The 21,503-nt window shown below is 36.7% G+C and overlaps 1 protein-coding gene across 1 annotated transcript; it reads right to left on the minus strand.

Moving 5' to 3' along the window:
* Positions 1–2,093: 2,093 nt before the first annotated feature.
* On the minus strand, positions 2,094–21,287 carry LOC104156771 (cysteine-rich hydrophobic domain-containing protein 2-like). Its single transcript, XM_009697135.1, has 7 exons — positions 21,240–21,287; positions 20,728–20,825; positions 14,658–14,712; positions 7,729–7,884; positions 4,898–4,954; positions 4,600–4,659; positions 2,094–3,788 (listed from the first exon to the last, which is right to left on the minus strand). The coding sequence occupies exons 1-7, from the start codon at positions 21,285–21,287 to the stop codon at positions 3,738–3,740; spliced, it is 525 nt and encodes a 174-aa protein (XP_009695437.1). The 3' UTR covers positions 2,094–3,737.
* Positions 21,288–21,503: the final 216 nt, after the last annotated feature.

Raw genomic sequence — 21,503 nt, forward strand, 5'->3', positions numbered from 1 at the left:
TGTTTTTGCATATGGAGTTTTGTACCTATCAAGGAAAGCATAGGAACTTTTTTTTTTATTTATCAAGAACACACCAGATTTAGCAAAAATGTTTTCTATTTTAAAGTCACTCATCTACAACTGAATCCACACTTCCTAGGCTTGTCTGTGCATGTCTTAGAACACTTCCCCCCCCCTCCTATGGTAAAACAACTTCACAGATGCAGGTGGGGAATGAGGAGGTAAAAGCTTTGATGCTCTGCCAGTATTCTTTAATACTTCAATACTCCTTAGATACAAAACTTACTAGATACAAACCCAAATATTTCCTCAATAAAAACTAGAAAGGAAAGTTAGTGTCAACAGGTTTGTATGAAAAATTAAACATTGATTTGGTAGACAATAACTGCTTTTAAAAATCTGCTGCAAACTCACACTACCGATACTTACTAGTTCCCTTTTCTCCTTACTCTCTGCACAGTATTTTCCTCTTTTGCTAGAACCAGTCAAGGCACTTTCTTTACCCCTTCCAGTACACTTTGCTAAGATTAATCACTGTTATATTGCTACAGATTCTTCCTCCAATTAACAAATATCCTCCATAAATAGGTTTACCCATTCATGCTGACTTCTTATTGTCAAAAATGAGATGTTCAGTCTTGTGAGATATAATTACCTGCTGAATGTTTCTATATTAAAGCAAAGGATAGCCCAGGCAAAAAAGAACCTGTAGGCAGAACAGAAATGCACAGAGTTCACAGCAGTACTTACAGCTGCCTTCATCTTTAAATGAGCTACGGAACCTGCGTCTTTCAGATGCAAATATAATACTGCATGCTGGTTTTGCATTTTAATGCAAATTTATCTACTTACTAAAACATGGAGCTTACTGTAAGCGGCAGTTTTGGCTCTCATATTCTTTACTACTTGCTTTATGGCCACATATTTAAATGTCTATTAAAACACAAAAAGAAGAGACCCTTTCATGGTTTGAAGACCGTACAATTAATAATTAAGGACAAAGTAAAATGTGTAGAATTTACATACTTAAAATGTAAACTTTAAAAAGTAATATTCTGTGCTTAAGTGCCTCGCGGGGCCTGGGAGAGATCCGGGCCAGACAATCTGCTGCGGGCAGAGCACCCAGGCCCACGGGAAGGGGACAAAGGGATGAGGGTGGGCAAGCCAAGCCACCACCTTGTTCTGCCTGGGATCTCTGGGCGTACCGCAGCACAGGGTGGCCAGGGAGCAGCCCAGAGGGACTGCGGGCTCCTGTAGCTCAGGATATTCTCTCAGCTTGGCACAGAACTTCACAGAAACAAGAGAAATCAGGTTGAGAAATGTTGAACTGAATGCAATGAAGTCAGCACAGACGGAAGAGGATTTCTGTTAGCAGCGAGACTGAAGACCGCTCAGCATTCACTGCTGGCAAGTACTAGAACTCCCATTCGGCTTGCCTGTTCTCTCAGTTGGGAAAGGACATTTTGAAAATATCGTCACATAAAGAAGAAAATAACAACCTGCTGAGATTTCTTGAGTTTCTTATACAAAAAAAAAAAGAAAAGAAAATTACTAACAAAGTTCTGGCATAACAGTAAGAAACTTCCATTGTTCGGTTAATTAAGCTAAGCTCCTTTCATTTACTCCACAAATATATTTGTAAGGGAAATACATAGAATTGGGTGTGCTCTTTCAGTTTTGGTTTACACTACATTTTTCTGCCATTAAGTATTTTCTCTGCTGCCAGTTAACACTCATCCTAAAACAATAAATTGGAGAGAACACTTTGCTTGGTTCTGTGATAGAAATCCAAGTTGCAAGGTGTAGCTAACGTTAAATTCAAACAACACAGTAGGTTTTTATTCATTATGTTACAAATGGAATTACGCAGTCAGTTGTCACCAATCTACTAGTCATATGAAACCTCTGCACTAAGTATACAGATTTTGGAATCTGAAGCATGAGTCTGTGACTGGAAACTACTGCAAGTGCTGGAGTCTGACGCTCCTCAGCTGTACAGTAAGAATAGCAGGAAACTTGATTTGAAGTAACAACTTGCATAAAACTGGCCTTCTGTAAACACTGCGTACAAGAAATCTGGCCTACTACAGTTATTAGAATGCAATGGTCTTACAAATACTATATTTTAATACAATATTGCATACTGAAAAGATGCAAATACATTCAGAGAAAATCTCAAGTCACCCTGAAACTAAAAAGCAACTTGGGATGATGTCACAAAGAGTCAAGCTGCTGCAAAGAAATGCCTGGACACTTACGATGATATGCATCACAACTTGCACATCATCTGCTGTTTTTTCTCATTTCTTATTTCTCGTTAGGAAAGGGAAGGAACTTGTATCAATTTTCATTTGCTTACTATTATCAAGTGGTCTTGCTTAGGCCAGCCATTACAGGAAGTTTTTCTACAATTACTTCCCTTCCTGAGATCAGGCAAACAGGGAAGAATCCAAAAATATTTGTGAATTCCAAAAGGCATTTGTGGCTCTTCAGACTGTGCCTGAATGCCAAAACATATGCATGAACCCTTTCAACTGATCCACTTCCTCCCATCAGCATATTTTGAAACACTACTCTGATTTAGATAAAATTTATTTCCACTGGAAAGGATGCCATGTCACTTAGTTGTTAAAATGTTGAAGTACTATCACACTACAAAAATAAGGAAAGCGTTACTTCAGCTTTGATTTGGCTGTTCCAAATTTTTCTCCTTAGTAATGAAGGTCTCCAATTATGAAACATTTTTTTCCTACTTGAAAACGAAATAAAAGTTGACATCCATACATTCCTAACTTAAAAAGAGGCTTAAGGATATTTTGCTAATAGCAGCCGCCATCTACCCCATAAATGCAACTTTTTCAAAAGTGAACAGTATTTAAGCTTCCTATTTCAGGTGCTACAAACAACACCCGAAATACTTAAAAAAAGAAGGAAAAAAAAAAAAGAAGACAGAAATGCTATGCATTTTTCATCCATTTACTAAACAAAGTGCAACTGAGCCCTACACATCTGATAGTATGTACAAACTCATTATGGCTTTACCATAAAAACAGCATGTGAATGGGTCTATACAATCAGAGTGATACTCGCAAATGTAATGAATAAAATGATGTCAGACTGTTGGCAATAGAATAAGAGCTATATTACATTCTGTAAACCTTGGCATACCACACTTTACATTATGCAAAGAGTCAATATTTACAAATCCATAGTGGGTAAAATAATTAACCCCCTAACGTAAATGATGATTTTGCAAAGTGCAGGACAAAACCAGTGCTGTTGATTGCAAGTCCTATGCAAGCAAGTTATACTAAAATCATTACTACTAGACGCTTACCTGGACATTTCTATTGAGAGTTTATAGGATTGCGACATTTAGAATGAAATATAGTATGACACGGCATTAGGATGCATGTTTGAGGACAGCAAATACAGAAATTAATAAGGCAGCATGCTCAGAACAAGTTTAAGCAGCACTGATGTTAGATCCCTAGTGGCAACTATATCAGTTATTGTTAATGTTAAAAATTCAGAGTGCAACATAGAAGCCTCATTTAACATAAAAAAAATGTGCAAATTGTTCTCTTCTTAACAAAAGAAAGTAACATAGCAAGGAAGATATTCTACTGAAGAACATTTTTAAGTCACAGCAAAGTAGACCATCTTCTTTCCAAAATCATCTACAAGGCACTAAGGGTAGAAAATGACAGGTAACATGAAAGATCAAATGCTGTTCCTCAGTCAGGTCGAAATATGGGATATTTTGGTAAGAACTCTATTAATATTACCTGTTGAAGAAGGGAGAAAGACAAGAACAGAACACAGTAACCAAAACATTCAAGCCTTCAGCACAATTTCCATGCAACATTAGCTAGTACATGACTAAACATATCTGAGATATTCTGTAAAGAGGGAATGTTTCCCACAGTAACAAAGTAGAGATTTCAGTCATTTTGAAACCCAGGGCTTCTGGACCCCTGACTTTTTTGGGATGACCATCTCTTTTCCTCAAGCCTACACAACCTTCACAGCTATACTTGAAAGTGGATGGGGGAGCAGTAGGACCACAAAAATATTTCGAATTTTGCTCTCCTAAATGGACTGCCTTGGTTAAAACTTAATGAAATTCAGAGCTGGCAAAAAAGGAGAAGAAAAAAAAAACAACAAAAAACCATCCAAACAAAAACCACACTACTATAAAAATGCAATATTTCTGCACAAATAGTTTGAATCAAAGTAATTATGAATACCAATGGAAAAGGTGGCTAAGCGTTAAAGAACTATGGACTGGTGTGGGAATCACACCAATGCACAAAGTCCCAGTGGGTCTCCCTCATGACAAATTACAGGCCGAAACAAGCATACCTGCAGTGCAAATGTAGAATCGTTATGAAGAGAAAACATGTTTAATGGTGACAATTTCTAAGTCTCAATATATGCCACGGCTGCTTTTGTTAAAACTGGCCTCCACGGGTGTATGTCAAATGCAACTGCACGTTTTTCTGAGAGATCTTTTTCAGACAGTCTAGCCAGTTAAGGATTTTCTCTATAAAATCATTGTTATGTCGAATACCAAATAAGTAACCAAGTAATACTTACATATTCCATCATATTGCTAGTTTCGCATTTCCTTTTACTCAGCTTCCAGTGCAAACCAAGCTAAGAAAATAATTATCAAAGGATTAACACATACCACAGCGTTGTTTTGATGAGTAACATAACAAGCATTAGCAGTATCAAATTATTAGGATCTGGAACACTTCAGATGCAGGTTTAAGATCAGTATAAAGTATGGAATTATAAAACGACTGTAAAATTCTTACATGCCAATTACGCAAAAAAACCCCTTACTATTCTTAAAGCTGAAAAAAAAAAAAAGGACTCTAACTTTTCTTACCTTATGATATAGTCTGTTATTTTCCCATTCTAATAACTTCTGAATTGATCTTCTAGTCTAAAAAGTAAGTCAAAACTGTATTATAAATGGTTCAGTAGCCAGTCTCATCCAGAAGAATCTTACTATTGCATTTCTGGCTTAAGATTAATTAAAAATAAGCTAGTTTTATAAAAGTAGAACCAAGCAAAAGAGAAATTATAAATGGAAGTCCTACCACTTCAACTCCCCACTCTTCAACATCAGATCTTCTTGGGGGGGAAAAAAAAAGAAAAAAAAAAAAGATGAAAATACCTACATTTTTGTTAATTTAGGACCGCAGCCTTCACAGAATTCATTTACTTAGTAAGAGATCCTTTCGAATTTAGTATTTTTACCTACCACAGCCAAGCCAACAAAACACAATCTCCCACATTCTCTTGGCCAAATACTGCACTCACTACAGCTGGTCTACTGACAACACATACTTTACATACATGTAATTTTCAGATTTTGCTAATGTAATTGTTATCTGAATCCTGAAGAAAATCTCAACACCAAATTGAGCTCATAGAACTCTCAGCTCACAACAAACAGTGCCTCTACTTTCAACTCTTGGATACCAAAATGCATATGACCTTCATGTTCTGCTCTTTCCACAACTTTGGGAGAGGAAAAGATTTTTGGAGTTTCAGTGATTTTTAAGGTCACAAAAAGTCCACTGTGATGATCTGCTCTAGTTTCTGCATGGTATCCCACAGAATTCCATCCACCAATTTCTTTGATAAAGCTGTAATGGTAGGTGAGCTACACCATCTCATTAAAAAAAAAAAAATACAAAGCTATACAATCCTGATTCAAAGACTTAATAGTTGAGAATCCACCACTTCTTTGTGATAAAGCTATCCTTGGATTTAAGAAGTACATGATCTTTCCTGCTTAAATTGTCTTTGTTTCATATTCCAGCCTTTGGATCTCATAATGCCTTTTGTTGCCAGATGAGTATGCGGGGACTGGCTAGGCTGGAGTTAGTTTTCTTCACAGTAGCCTGTAGGGTGCTGTGTTTTAGATCTATGACTAAAATAGTGTTGATGCCACATCAGTGCTTTAGCTATTGCTGAAGAGCATTGACCAAAGGGGTATTCCATGCCATGTAACATCATGCTCAGCAATAAAACTGGGAGCTATTCTCTCCAAAGCAGTCCATTGCCCAGAGACAGGCTGCACATGAGCCTGCCTGAGGGAGCTGGCCAGTGATTTGCCTTTGCATCATTTAGGTTTTCTTCCCTTTTCCTCTTCCACTTATTAAACTGTCTTTATCTCAACACATGAGTTCTTCTTTACTTTTGCTCTTTCGATTCTCTCCCCCATCCTGCTTGGGGAGCAGGGGTGAGTAAGCAAGTGGCTGGTGGGTGCTTGGCTACTGTCTAGGTTCAACCCACAAGAGAAAATTAAGAAGCATCTTACACTTGTGATTGTTAGAGTGATCAAATCACTGTAATATATACACACATACATACCCACAGAAGTAACATGATCTTCCCTACTCCTACTTGGTACATATTATTTGTAGCCTTGAGAACTACATTAACACTACAACATCACATGGGCATTTATTTAGATTTTCACTAGCACAGGAATATTAAATATGGTTTTAAAACTGCAAATATTCCTTCTGTGTATCTCAAGCATATTCCTCCCCAATAAGAACGTTTATAAAGGCAGTTAAAACGATCTAAAATAAGTCCTGTAACTTTTTCGTGACACAGACTTCAGCGATCAGCAGTTCAACAAGATAACATATTATACCTTTAGTGCATATCTTTTTTTTTTTTTTTTAATGAAAACTCAATGCCAGTCAATACAACTGTTTTTTTCCTGAGCAAGTTGGAAAGTTTGGCAAAACAATTCTGTTTTATTTTCTCTGAAAAGCAATGCCTAGTCCTTGGTTTTGCTTTTGGTTTATTAAAGATCATAATTCTCAAAAGCCAGAAGTATTACTTTTTAACAGATTTTTACTTAAGATCTTCTCCTATAATTAATTTGACAAGTGTGAGCGGTTTTTCTCCTAGTGCACCTTTGTAACTATTTACATTTGTGGATAAGATTTTATGGCCACAAGTCTTACAAACTATGTAGCTGCAAAGAGTATCATTACACTATACCTATTTATGTATTTCCTAAACATTTACTGCTGTGATAAATCAACTCTAAATGTAAACCATAGAGGTAATTAGGATCATGTTTACTTGATATTGCTAAAGTGCTTTTCAGAATTATTACTTTGGACCTGATTACAAGAGTTGCCAACCTTCTGTTGGTGGGGGAAGTCTTTAAACTTCCAGAACAGAAAACAAATTTATGTTCATTCTTAATAGAAATAGCACTTGTCAAATAAACCACTGCTCTGAAATGTTATGGTATTTATTGCATACAAAAAAGTGATTTTTAATTCAAAAATAATTTTTTTCTGGGGTGTGTGGGGTGTGGGTGAAGAAGAAGAGTAATTGTCACTTCAGTTCAGGCAGTCTTTGAAGCTCAATGTCCAGTTCTGCACTCTTTCAATTCAATTCTTAGACCTTCAGAAATCCTGGAAATTTAGGTTATCATTTACTCCATCCTGTTCCTTGAACTGAGATGGGATTAGCTATTCCCAAGACTATTAATTCAATTGGTCATTTGGTATTATTTACTTCATTAACAAACATATTTTTTCTAAGGAATGGAAAATGGAATAACCTTTTGAAAGCAAGTGAGACAGAAGAAGTGTTTTGAAATGGGGATGATACTATTAAACATTATTTAATGTTAACAGTAATTGCAAAATAAATAATAAGAATGAAACACACACTTACTCTTTTGTTAAGACAGACTACAGGCCACAGGCTACAGCCCAGCGTGCAGCAGCAGCACAGACAGCCACAAAGCAGCCATTTTACATTGACGGGGAGATTCTTTCTTAAACAGGCATTCACACGACTGATGCTGGTCTTGAATTCTTCTGGGGCAACCTGCAATAGAAGTACTGCACTTCAGTGGAAAGCCATTACAGGTGTATTTGCTCAAAAATTGCTTCTACAGGTTAAAATGTAAATGAAACAAAATACATAAAATGTAAATGAAACAAAATACAATAGGACCCCATCTTCTAAAACACTGGTCACCCAGTGAGTATGAAAAGTCACTTTCCTATAACAAATCCATTTATGGTGCATGCTTTGCAAAAAACTGGCATTAAAAAGCTAAACATTGCTTAGATGAACAGCCTCATCCTTATTTATTGCACCGTTAATAAATCGATTGTCCTGATAACATAGTGGCCCCAAACAAAACTGCAAGTGGGATATAGCTGCGCAACATATCCACTACGTTGACCAAAAAAAATAGAATAACGACAGATCTCTGGTTTCCAAGGGAATGCAGGGCAGCTTTGTAGTAAAAACACTTATGTGTCACACGGAAAAAAAGGATAATACTGTACAAATTAATTTCATACCAATGCAAGCCTACACTACCTCTGTCCACTAGGAAATTCCTAAAGCGGTCCACATTGACATGAGGCCACAAATTCATTGTGGCTGCTTCCTAAAACAGGGGAGCCCAGAAAGAAACATACTGGATTATATTCAAGACAAAGAAATGCATCTTGTACAAGGTTATGAACAAAGCCTAGCTGTTGAAAACCAACTTATTTAAATTAAGGAATATTCAGCAGAGCTTACTCAAAATAATATTTTCTATATATTGCCACTACAGAGTCACAGTGGAAAACTACATTTTCTATCAGAAATAAGCTCCTTTCTCTGATAGAAGCATGTTTCTAACAAAAGAGTGAGCGCACTCACCTATTTGCATACCCCAAATCCCTCATCTCTCTACAGAATCTAAGTAACTTATATCTGACAAGTCAAATAGGATGTGTGGTACTGACTCCAAGATCGCACTCTTAACTTTAACACAGTCCAGCATTTGAACACACAAAGCAGAATAATCAGATCCAACTTCAATGGACTTGACCAGTCAGATACAACTCAAAAAAGAAAAGATAAAAAATCTAACACCCCCCCCCCCACACTTTCCTAACTACTTGCCATGTTGGGAAAAAAAACCCCAAACACCAACACCCTAGAATTAGTCTGTATACAAAGCTGTGCAACTACTACATAATCCTTCCAACCACGCAAGCCCAACTCTCTTCATTTGATTCTGCAAACAAGGGCAACAACAACAACAAAAGCATTAATTTAATGACAAAGACTCCTTTCACCAAATAAGCAAAACTATGCGACAGGAAACGGAGAGGACCTGATTCTGCTACCTCCGCCTATTCACAAGAGCTAAATTCATTAAAACATTGGAGGAAAGGAAGTAAATAAATACAACATCTGCTTCCTGGCCGTTCAGATCATCATGCAGTATAGAGTCAGAAGTCATCGGGGTCTGAACACAAGCTAGGCCTACAGTTAGTAATGTAAGAACATAATTTAACATTGTGATTATTTTATAGCAGGAATTAATAAGTGCACAGAAAGTATTTCTTTTGCAATTATACATACCCCCCTCCATTAAATAGACTGTCTTCTAATTCTTTTTACATATACAAATATAGTAAGTAAAAAAAAAATGTCTTTAGACTGATTGGAACGTCAACATTTAAATCAATTTTACAACAGACACCTTAGTTTGGAAAAAAAAAGAAAGAAAGAAAGAAAATGGCAAAAAGAAACAGAGATCTCACATATTGGGACATTTTCAATGAACTGAAAAAAAAAAACCCACATTGTAAAGTGGAAAACTAGCCTTGCATGTATCTGAAAGAGAAGGTTTCCCCTATCTCTTTGCCAGTGCTGGTTCTTGTATTTAGAATATAACACATCCGATGCACGTGAGTAAGACCATTTCACCTTCAATGTGGGAGAACATTTTGTAGTAAAGTACAACTTTACTACATACTGGTTGTATGCAGTACAAGTAACACTGTACAGCTTCATTGGTCAGGCATGCTTCAACGTAAATTGAGATTACACACATTAACAAATTAGCATTCTCAACTCTTAAGGAAGTTTATGTGTTCCTAACATTTAGATATATACAAATGGCACTTTCTTTGATAAGTCTTTTGAAATTTGTACATGTATCAGTCTATCTGTTTATCTGAAAGACAAAAATAAGAAGCATTTTTTTCCCTTGACCCCATTCGTACTTTTACAACGAATCCCACTAAAAAAAAAAGAGAATGTTCCTCTTCTTTTAGACACAAAGTTTACTGGACCTTGACAACAAAACACCCCAACCCCAGAATACAGCTGTACAAACCTACCGAAGACAATGGAATCGCACAGTCTAGAATTTAGTTTAGCATGAAGAAACCTTATCATCAGTGATAGCATCCAACATGACAAGAAGTCAACCAGATTCTTGGATCACAGCTGGCAGAAAAATTTGGGACCTAGTAAGAGAGCACTGGGACGGTGAGATTCCCTACTTCTGTGCTACCTTTAAGGGAGTGACTGTCCACGTCAGGTTAACAGTTTGATGCCATTTTGCAAGAAGACCGTTGCAGTACTCTCCTTCCTGTAGAGCATAGCAGTGCAAACAGCTAAACTAGAAACCAACTTTGGGTGCCACCAAGAAAAGAGAAAATTTGTATTTCAGAAATTTTGGTATGATGTTTACCCTAATATAGTATTGTGAAAGCACTGCTACTACCTGCTAATGCACCAAATACTTTCATGTAAAGGTGAATCTCAGCTGCAACGCAAGATGAAATTACTTGGGATGGTTTTGGCTAACCCAAACTATTGGATATATGTCTCCCTTTAGGAAATGTAATCACAATAAATATTTCTGTCAGTCAATGACATATCTTCATTTGAAACTAAAGGAACCAGTGACCAAGATAAGCCTCAGTCTGTGATAAATAGAAGCAAACCACAGTTTTGTTGCTCTCAGTTTACAGCTCAGCAACAGTTAAGCATTGTTACACGCTGACAAAGAACTAAGTATCTGTAAATAAAATAACTGTTCTAATTTAATAATACAACAGTATCCAAACAAAACAGTCACCAAAGAACTTTGTTAATTTTCTGGCATAATTATAAATGTTGCCTTTCTTGCAGGTACAGATATTGAAAGGTTAATACGAAAGGACTAGTGTATTTCAAACAAACAAAGAATTAACAGCACCTCCTGCTCAAAGCAAGCTCGCTAAGAAAGTCTAATTCTGAGTAATTTTGGAAAGTCTCTTGCAGAGTTTCTGTCTGGGTCTTGAAAAGAATGAGATAAGTACATAGCTCCTGGCTGTGCAGTACACCTTGTGAAGAGACATTAGTTCCTTTTAGGTCTCTAAGGGGGGGGGGAAACAAAAACATAAAAGGAAAGGAGGGGGTGTCATAATATTTTACAACAGGATGCAAGAGAATCTACAAACACAGGAAGAGAGCGAGCAAAGCCCAGCAGGCCTGATCTTTCTCCTTCAATCATCATGATCACAAACCCTATCAATCACACGTTGCAATGGGATCACAATACCAAGACCACATTTTATGGCTTACATTTCCCCGCATTGCACAGTCATCTCTGTATAGGACCCTTATTGTTTTAAGAACAGGGCAGGAAACTCCACTTTCTTCCTTAAGGTTCACTGCCTCCATCATTTTCTTGTCACCTGGAGCACTGCACGCTATTGTGCCACATATCACAAAACGTATTTTGTTAAAAGCTTTTAAATGCTTCTTTTAAAAGAATTAATAATCCTATAAAACTGTAGCACACAGAATTTTAATTTAGCCAGAATTTAAATTTAGGCCAAAGTCCAAACACATTGTTAGAAGTTAAATATTGCCTCTGTATTAAGTGTAGTCAAGTCTTTTCTTAAAATATTCTGTTGAAAAGAATGCACTGTGTGAAAGCCTAGCTCAGTATGTGTGAAAGCCTGGCTCAGTATTTATAAACCAGCTGAAGCTTGTGTCTCATCCTGCAAGATAAATATCAAGTCAATCTAGCTGAATTAGCTAGGCCCAACATCTGACCTACCTGATATTTTCCTTCCCTTCACTGTTTTATTGTCTATGTTTTATCCTCAAATATATACATTCACCTCTCCCAAAAAAAGCAACAAACATGTCTCATTTAAATATTTAAGATGCAGTTACATGCATCTTAGCTCTAGGCTGATCTACGATAACTATCCAGACTCTGTAAAAACTGAGGGACGACGAGGTAGGGGAGATGGGTGAAGAATGAAGGGTATTTCAGATTTTAAAAAAGAGAGTTAGTTACATCATTATGTAGATGGGCAAACTGAGGGTCAGGAAGCTTAAGTAAATTCCTGAGACAACACAGACTACAGCACTTTTTGGAAATAAGTTAGTGCTTCTGGGAGAAAGGTGTAGCTAGTTTTATCTATTTAGGATTTTTATTGTGCATTGGATAGATTTTCATCCTGTGTTTAAAAACCTAGATCTTCATCTGTATTTAATAAAAAGGAAAACAAAACCATAGAGAAATCTGTCAAGCCCACCTAACTGCTTCATCTTTTCCACTCCATTAGCAGATGGGATGTATTATTAATATCAATTCACAGTGGACAACAAAGCCATTAAACAATGTTATACAGACATTCTGAATAAAGTATGACATTGCCTTATACTAGCTGTGTACTAATCCAAGTTCATAGTAAATATTTTAATCACAAATTGTTAATATAAGCAGTTGCTATGCTATTCATAAATTGTGATTTCATAAAAAGTAAAAATTTGTATTTTAAGAACAGTAAAAGATCTTAAGGTGGTATATTACTTGACTACAGTGCTTATTATTGTGAATTATTTATCAGGGTATTTGAAGAAAACCTTCTTACTGGAAAAAACTCAGTTTTCATTTTCAATAGGGATAAAAGTGATTGACTGCCACAACCAGAGGAATAAGCAGATTATTTATTTCTTACAATTCATGAAAATATTAAAAACCAAAAAACCCACAACTGCGGTTTTTAATGTCTTTCACGTCGGTGTATGGCGGGCAGTAAGGAAAAATGTGTTTACTATCTCATTTGATTGGTGTTTTCCTCTCACAAAAGGGAACTAATTTATTTTCAAGGTCTTCTTACTCAGAAAGTCCCTCAAATCCACCTATGAGAAAAAGATAACAGGGTATCAAGATTCTCAACAGAAGCAGCACACCTATATGCAGCAAATCCCTGCTCATGTGATTTATGTTGTCACTGATTAGATCTATAGAACCCCCTCTTTCCTCTCTTTGCTAAATTAAGTTCAAGCAGTCAACTGAACTTTATTTTAAACTTTTGTTCCCTGTCTATTTAACAAGAGGAAGACAATCAAGTGAAAAATGTGACAGGCATTGATGCTTGTATTAAAAAAATCTAGGTTTAGGAGGTTGGGTTTGTTCTGGTTTTTTTAATACACACAAACATATTTTAGAGAGACAGAAAGAGATGAAATCATTTATAACAAACAACAACTTGACTAAAAGAACATAAAAATCGTTATTTCCAAAAACTGTTCAGTGGCTTTTCAGTGATCAGAAAGAGCTTCGCAGAGAAGAACAAACCTTAGACATGCAAGGTAGTGAAATGCAGATGGTGTTATCACCAGCCCTCATATTAGACACTATGGAATCAGTAAGACTTTTCCTTTTGAGCTCCGTGAGATTCTGAAGCAAGGCCAGAGTTCCCAGGCTGTCTTTTAACAACCAAAACCACCAAATAGCAACCCGCTTTTTAATTGTACTGCTATCAAAAAAACCGGACAAATTCCAACACAAATATTTTATTCATAATACTCTGAGGTGAAAATGAAGGAGAAAAATCCCAGATGGATTTGGCAGAAGCAGGAGATGCCATTCAGCTGCATTTTATTATATTGTTAATATGACTCAACAGCTACCGCAAGAGACTGCAGAGGTAGTGTAGCTGTATGGTATGACGTTAGAGAAAATAGTAAGAGCCAAATAAACTTTTTCCTTACAACTTCTGAAAAAGATACACGAGGAGGATATAAAATGAAGCAAAATAAAAGCACTAGAGAGACTAGAAAGAAAAAAACAAGAGGAAAAAAATCCAAAATTTAAAAGTCTAAAAAAAGAAATTATGAAAAGAATTTAAAACCATAACCAAGAATTTTGTTAACAGATTTCATTAATTAATAGCTACAAACGAATATTCATTAAGCTTGTATTCAGTAAGACACGACTCCAGAGAAAGCAAGTGACTTGTCACCACTAATTTTCAGAACTAAACAACTATTTCTGAAAATGTGCTGAAAACCTACTTAATTTGTAGCTTTAACACTATAATATTGTTTTCCTTAGGCTTCAGATAAAACAGATTCTCTTCCAGAGATCTGTCTAAATACAAGCTCAAGGCTTGACAGACATATTAAAAAGAGAGGTCTCGTATTTGAAATAATTTAATTCACACAGGAGGTAGCACAAACTCCAGATATCTAGGAAGCAAGGTTAAGGGAGTCTTGCTTTCATGTGGACTGCCTGCATGAAAACAGTATGATGCCACGTTGAGCTTTTCTGTGTTTAGAATGTCAATAATGACAGCAATCCCTGCAAATCATCTTTTTCTTGTTTCAAAGTACACTGTAGGGACTTGCCATCAACCAGCTAGCTCATACAGGGAGAGTTAATTCAGCAGGCTTCAGTGCAGGGCTGGCCTGCACCACACTGTGCATTCATGAGCATGTATTTGTAACACAGAAACCACTGGATGCACTGGATCTTTCCATTTAAAAGAACAGTTTAATCTCACACTTACCTTCCCTGTCAGAACAGAAGGAAATTCTGTATCAAACTTGTTGCTCAAGCCAAACCTTGAAAACAAAAGAGACAAACAAAATATATTCCACCTAACTTATTTTGTTTCCCTTAAAAAAAACAACTATTAATTTCTTTTGCCCTTACGTTTACGTTATTTCATGAGCTTTCAATCTAAGTTTATACAAGGTCTTGTGTATCATTCATAAGGTCATTTACAAGACAGAGAAATGTAGCTTGTTACCTTACTTCAATACCTTCAAGTCACTAAAAGTGCAAAAATTCTTTTACGATTGGATGGCAGTAAGTTTCAGTCTTTGCTTTCTTAAAGAAAAAAAAACCCCAGCTATTAAATTCCAGTTTTACCAGGTTCAATAATCCTTTTACTGCTATTTTTCTTACTCATGCAATTTATTCACATGCAACAGATAAAGCTAGTTATAAGGAACCCATTCATCATAATCTTAGAAATTTATGACCATACAGTTTTAAAAAATTGGTTTGGGCCGAGTTAAACTATCTCATGCAAAACACGTAAAAGCCTACACAAAGAACAGTTTTAAAACAACTATGAACTTCAAGAAAATTAAGTCTTCAGTATCACTGACTATTCTTCATTGAAGTGTTCTTGTTTTTTAGCAAGAGGTAGGTCTTTGTTACAGCCAGTGAAACGTACCGGAGGCTAGTCTTTGCTTGTAAACCTGTGTTACCACCACCTCCGGAACTACTGAACCAACTGAAATTTCCAAAAAGGTAGTGGTGTAGATCAGCAGGATATCGACAATGCAGGCTGACTTGAGTTCTTTATGTAAAGCATGTAAGCAGGCAAGAAGTTAACTAAGCTCTGATGCTAAAGCTGCTAGCTTCTGCCGAACAAGAACTCTGATCTTCCATCCCCCTCTTCCTTAACTGAAACCTTTAACCTTTGCAATTCAGTAATTTAACAAAACACAACAGCAGCTGGCCTCTCAGCTACAACCTTTATGTTCGAACAGGACTTTATGTTAAGTTTGCAAAGTTAAATATACCGTACATCAAGTTCATCATCAGCTCTGCTAAACTATCTCCCGAGTATTTTTGTTCAAAAAAACAGGAAAAAAACAAAACAGGAGCACAAAGACATTTGGTATTGTAATATTGACCGTAGAAACAAACCTTCTGGAGAGAGAGTATTTTATTTGAGTCAAACTGACACCTGAAGTACTCCTTACTGGTCACTTGTACAAACACTAGTACTGCTGAATTGTCATCAGTCCCCTATCATTATGTAATATATACATACTCATGTGCACAGCGTAATAATTCATAATCCAAACCTGGCAATGTAACTTGTTTAGAAGTATACAAAAACGTAAAATACACCTTAAAGAATAGAGAAGCATAATAAAAGAACTTGTGCTGTCTTTAGAAATCCAGTGAGCTAATTAAAATGTTTGTCAACAACACTGGTGAAGTCCAATCAAGTTCTTCAATGGCTCAGTTAAGTCACAGCCTTGACTCTTTACAAGAGCAACATTTTGGAACTCCAGTTCTGTAAAACAGTAAAAAAGAAAAATCCCAAAGAGTAGATCTTAACTGAAGTGTTTCTCAACCTTTGGCTCTTAAGCTATTCTAAGCACTATAACCAATTGCCACCAATTTGTGTTTGTTTCATTCAACATATTTTCACCAGAAAGTTTCCAGAAGTGAGTATTAGCAAACTGAACATCAGCACAGCATGGGCTCCTGCATATTCAAGTGAACTGGAAAGCCATGATGTTAAATTAGTGCCACAAAACAAACAGTAAAACCAGTAAGATTTTAGGCAAGCACAAAGGTTTTTAAGATGAAATCTCCAAGTTTTTTTTACACTATGTATTTATTTTTAAGGAAGTTTGAAGAGCAATGAAGTAGTCTTTTCAGTCTTTAAAAAATCCAGAAAAGACTAACAATATGAAGCACATACACCAGTTTGTTTTGAGGAATATGGACTTCTCTGTATATCACCAATGAGACTACCTGAAATGATCACGAAGTTGTAGCAATCAGGTAACATAATAAATGAACTACTGGAAAGTTCAGGTAACACTGCAAAATTATTTACTCTACCCATACAACAGACTAATTCCACTAAATCATGCCAAAGGTCCACCTAGCCCAGAACACTGACTCTTGCCGTAGCTGGTAGCAGATGCCTAGGAAACAGCAAAATGGGAAAAGAAAAACAAAAGCAAACACGTACTAGCATTCCCCCAGAATACTTGTCTGACTTTCAACAATTTGTAGTTCAAAAACTTCCTAAGCCATAGGTAGTGTCTTTTATCTCATTGGTCACATATACTCACTAAAATTCCCACTGCACCACCAATTTCCACAAAGAGTAACATAAATTAGTGCTTTCTGATTTAGATCCATTAAGAGTACAAGACCACAATATTTTTTATTACACTAAATTTGAAGGCTGATAATGTCATAAGACATATTTAAAACCCCAAACTTCTATCAGTTGCCAAAACACTCCACCGACATAATACATCCAAGAAACCTCAGTTACAGAAACACCTCTCTTTTACGCTGACACCTGCAAACGGCTTGAAGAAATATAAAAGGGTTTGACTATCCTGAACACAGGACTGTTCTACATTATACTACTATGTTTAGTCAGCATCACTGATGGCCTTTAGCACAGTTTTACTACAGTGTCTCTAGAAGTTTTACAGACTATGCTTGTGATTATTTACCACGTAGTTCAGAAACATTAAACTCCTACTAGATGGGGTGAGGAGGGAACTCAAGTAGCAAACAAAAATTATTTTTTTTTAGAAATGTAAAGCAGAACGTTATGTAGTTCTACAGCTTTGCAAGCAACTTTGCAAAAGTACTGAATTGTTATTAGAATATTTAATGTAAAAAAGTTAAGACCTAAAGCCTTGATTAAGAGATAAGTAACTTCATTAGACCTTCTACAACAGACTAATAATCTTGCATGATCTGGCCTATGAAGTCTTCTAAAATTCAGTACATTTAAAAATCGCTACATAAAATAAATGTCCTTTAAATAATTTAAAACACCAGTTGGTGGCGACTTATTTCTGGGCTAGTTCTCTGGCTCCTCAGTGAAAGTTGCACAAAGTCTAACATTCAGAAATTCAGATAGGTCACTCATATACTTCAGTTGCAATTTTCTTGCTGGATGATAAATCTCTCTGAAAGCAAGGCACTGTTTCCTATAGACAACAACACTGGAATGGAACTAGGATGACCTCACTTTCTAGTTCTTCTGTCTCTCTTCCCCTGTTTCAATGCATGGCATCAGACAAGCCCCATCATCTCATTTTCCTCCATTTGTAAAGTGGAGAGAATGCAAATTTTCATTGGAGGCTGTAACATGAAATATTCATAAATCCCTCAAACTAAAGACTGAAACACCCTGAATCATCAGTTGCAAACCCCACTTGCAACAGGTATCACACTACAGAATTCTGTCTGAGAATTTACAAAGCATAAGGAAGTAAGGTTTCCTGTCCCCAGAACTGAAAGAGGCAGATTTTGGAAAACACTTTCTCCTATCTAGAACAGACATATTTACAAGTGCTTTACCTTTTTTTTTTTTTTTTGACTTAAATAGCACTTCATTCTCATTTATCCCACTAACTGTATTTATGGATAGTAATCAGTTTTACTAGACTACACAAGCTAAACCCGTTTAGTCAACTCTTGTACACTTGGCTCTCCAACCTCCTTTCAGCATGGCTCCTTCCCCCACACCTCATCCAGGTTATGTTTAACCTATCTTGAGCAGACAAACTCAGATCCTACATAGTGTTCTTTATAAGGTATCATCTAAGCTTTGTCCAGCATTAGGGAATAAAGATGACATTCATCAAGAGCCCTGAGCTGAAATGTCCTTCAACACTTAACATTTCTCCTCCTAGTCTAGGACCTTTTCCTAGGAAGCCAACAGAACTACTGCAGAGCGTCCTTACCTGTGGATGATGTTTTGGAAAACAAAGTTTTTGATAACTAGTGGAAGGCTGAGGTCGTTTGCTATTTTATATATGTGGAATCTGCTATTTTAAATATGTGGAAGATACAGTAGTATCAGACAATAATCAAATGTCATACTGTCACAACTGGGAGCATCTGGCTCTTCCCTGCCTTCCTTAACTGCTGACAATATGCTTTTCATTACCACCTGGATTGTGGATCCTTGGGGCAGTCTTACAGAAAATATAACTGAATAACAAAAGTTAACTTGTATCCAAAACTAGGAGGTTTGCAGACTTAGGCAGGAATCACAAGCTGCATACTAAGGGCAAAAATATGCTTAATGGCTATTTCATTACCATCCATCCACACGGACTTAATGATATGGAAAAATTACATCAGATAAATAAAAACTTAGAATCAAGTTAGAGTTTGTTTACTGCTCTGTTCTTGAAAGTTATTGACATTGCTTTGGTAGGCATATGACTCAGTCTTCACTAAAAATGTTTATGTTGAGATATTTGGATACACCAACCAGAGTCATACTGACTATGCAAGAAACAACAAACAATGGGTTTATAACTCATTAAAATGGAATTTCAGAAGCAAAGAAAAGGCATTTACTAGGTCCTAGTAATTTCTCTGTGCTAAAATTCAAAAGTTTTCTGAAAACAATAAATATAACTGATAGTTAATTTTTTCAAAGTAAGAATCTTCTAGAGTGAGAGTGTTGAACAAGATGAACGTAAATTTTGCTAACCACTTTCACATACATTCTCTCTCTCTCTGAGTAAAATAAAACAAATACACTTTACATGATCACTCTTACCATGCACAGGGGTAAAAGCGTTAGCAAAACACTCAGTGGGAAAAGCAAGATCCTGCTAAAAACCCTCAGAAGATTCCTGAAATTTGTATTTAGCACTGTTGCATACTGCAGTAGAACTCTGTTAGGGTCAGAAGCTCACTGACAAGGTCATAAGAATAAAAACTCTCATGCAAGAAACTAATAACAGTTTGAATCTACTAACTTGGGAGTTTTGTAAGAGAAATGTACATGAAAAGCTGGACCAGAAGATGACCCTGGAATTAGAGAATTATCTCTTCTCTATACACCAAAAGTAGCCAAGGTGGCCAGTGTCAGATAAGGAATAGAAAGCACCTGCAACAAAAATCCAAGGAAAACAATGGATTTTTAAACGTAACTGGTTTTCTTTTTTTTTTTTTTTTTAATAGGAGTGTCTAACTTGTCAGGACAGAAGTATTTATCAACCATGTTCCAGTCAGGTTCAGAAAACAAACACAAGTTTTACTCAATGATTTATTTCATTTCAGTAAGTAGAGCAGGCTGCTTCTGAAGCCAACTGATTTCAAAAGAAGCAGCAGCATCTGTGTGATCAAAAACTGACAGAATTTCAGAGCTTATACGTACTAACCAGAAACTTTTCAGGAAGCCAAATATTTCCCATTTAATATGGAGGTTAGGATTACATACTAATGTAGTGTCCAGGGTTTATTTGCATTTTATTGATAACATTCACTAACTGTATTTATTAATATAAGATAATTTAAAAATATGTCATGAACTAATAAAAGCTGCCTTCTACCATTCAGGTAGGTATACTTGTTACAGCAAGAAAGCTGGGAGGAATGGAAGAAAGGTGGATGGGAACTCAGTTCAGGTACTTCCAAGGGCATGTATGCTAACTCACGATTTCTGCATCACTTACAAGTATTGCTTTCTTTTGATGTTGACATCACTAGTTGACAGAGTTCTTGGAGATGCTCCTGCCCATGCCCAAAAGATGCTGGAGCCAAGAAGGAACTTTAAGGAACATCGCTAATACACAGAAAGCATCACAGCAGACAAAGCAAGTAAGGGTGTAACATTTTTTTCCAGTTTAGTGCTTAAAACCAGGTAACTAATAAGATGGGTATGTGGTATTCTGATCATTTTGCTTGTGTTACATCCCTCCTTTAGTCAGGGCACATGCTATTGGGGGTCAGGACAGAAAGAAATTCCACCAACACAAGCAAGTACACTGCGGTGCAGCAGAGCAACTATCCACTGGCACTAGCTCAATGCAAACCTGATTTAGACTTACATGACGGACACAGTATCAAATCCAACATTAGTTCTCTTAGGATGAGAGAGCCTTCCCCACCCAGTGTTTTTGCTGCAGATAGCTAGATCCCACTGCACCTATTTACAGAGAGAAATGGGCATTCTTTTATGCAATCCAAAGACAGACCCAGAGCAACACAAGCTTGACGGATCTCCGCAATACAAACATTTCAATACCTCCCTCCCTGCCATGAAAAGGAACATAACAACCAACGACTTGTTATGGATGTACTTTGTTATATTAATTCCTCCACTTGCAGGAATAGGAATATAAAGAAAATCCCTAGGACTAAACATCACATATAAGATTACAGAGTTTGCTTATCTTCTGTTCCCGCTGTTTAAATGAGTGGCAAACGCTCTGGCTCGTGTTGCATTCTAATGATAAAAACACTTAATCTAAACCAAACTCACAACTAAGTTTGGAGTAGATAAACTACAACACAGCCATGTGCCTCTACTGCAGTGCAGTGGGGGGGCTCCACGGCTCACCTGAGGCAGAGAAGGGTCATAGCGAAATTGTTCGAACAGACTGCTCATCCTCGCATCCTCCAGCGTTTAGTTTTTACCTAACAGATCGTTTGGAAACAAGAGGTACACCCAGGACTGCCAGGGCTGATGAGCTGCTGCTTCTGCACCGAACAGCCAAGCGAACTTCAGCTGTTCATTCACGACTTTGGGTTGCCTCAAGCTACTGGAAAAGACGAAGTTTCCCGTTTGAACACGTTAACAGCAAAACTCCCCTCACGAAACAGG

The sequence above is a fragment of the Cariama cristata genome, unplaced genomic scaffold, assembly GCF_000690535.1.
Source record: "Cariama cristata isolate BGI_N322 unplaced genomic scaffold, ASM69053v1 Scaffold37413, whole genome shotgun sequence".
NCBI lineage: Eukaryota > Metazoa > Chordata > Aves > Cariamiformes > Cariamidae > Cariama > Cariama cristata.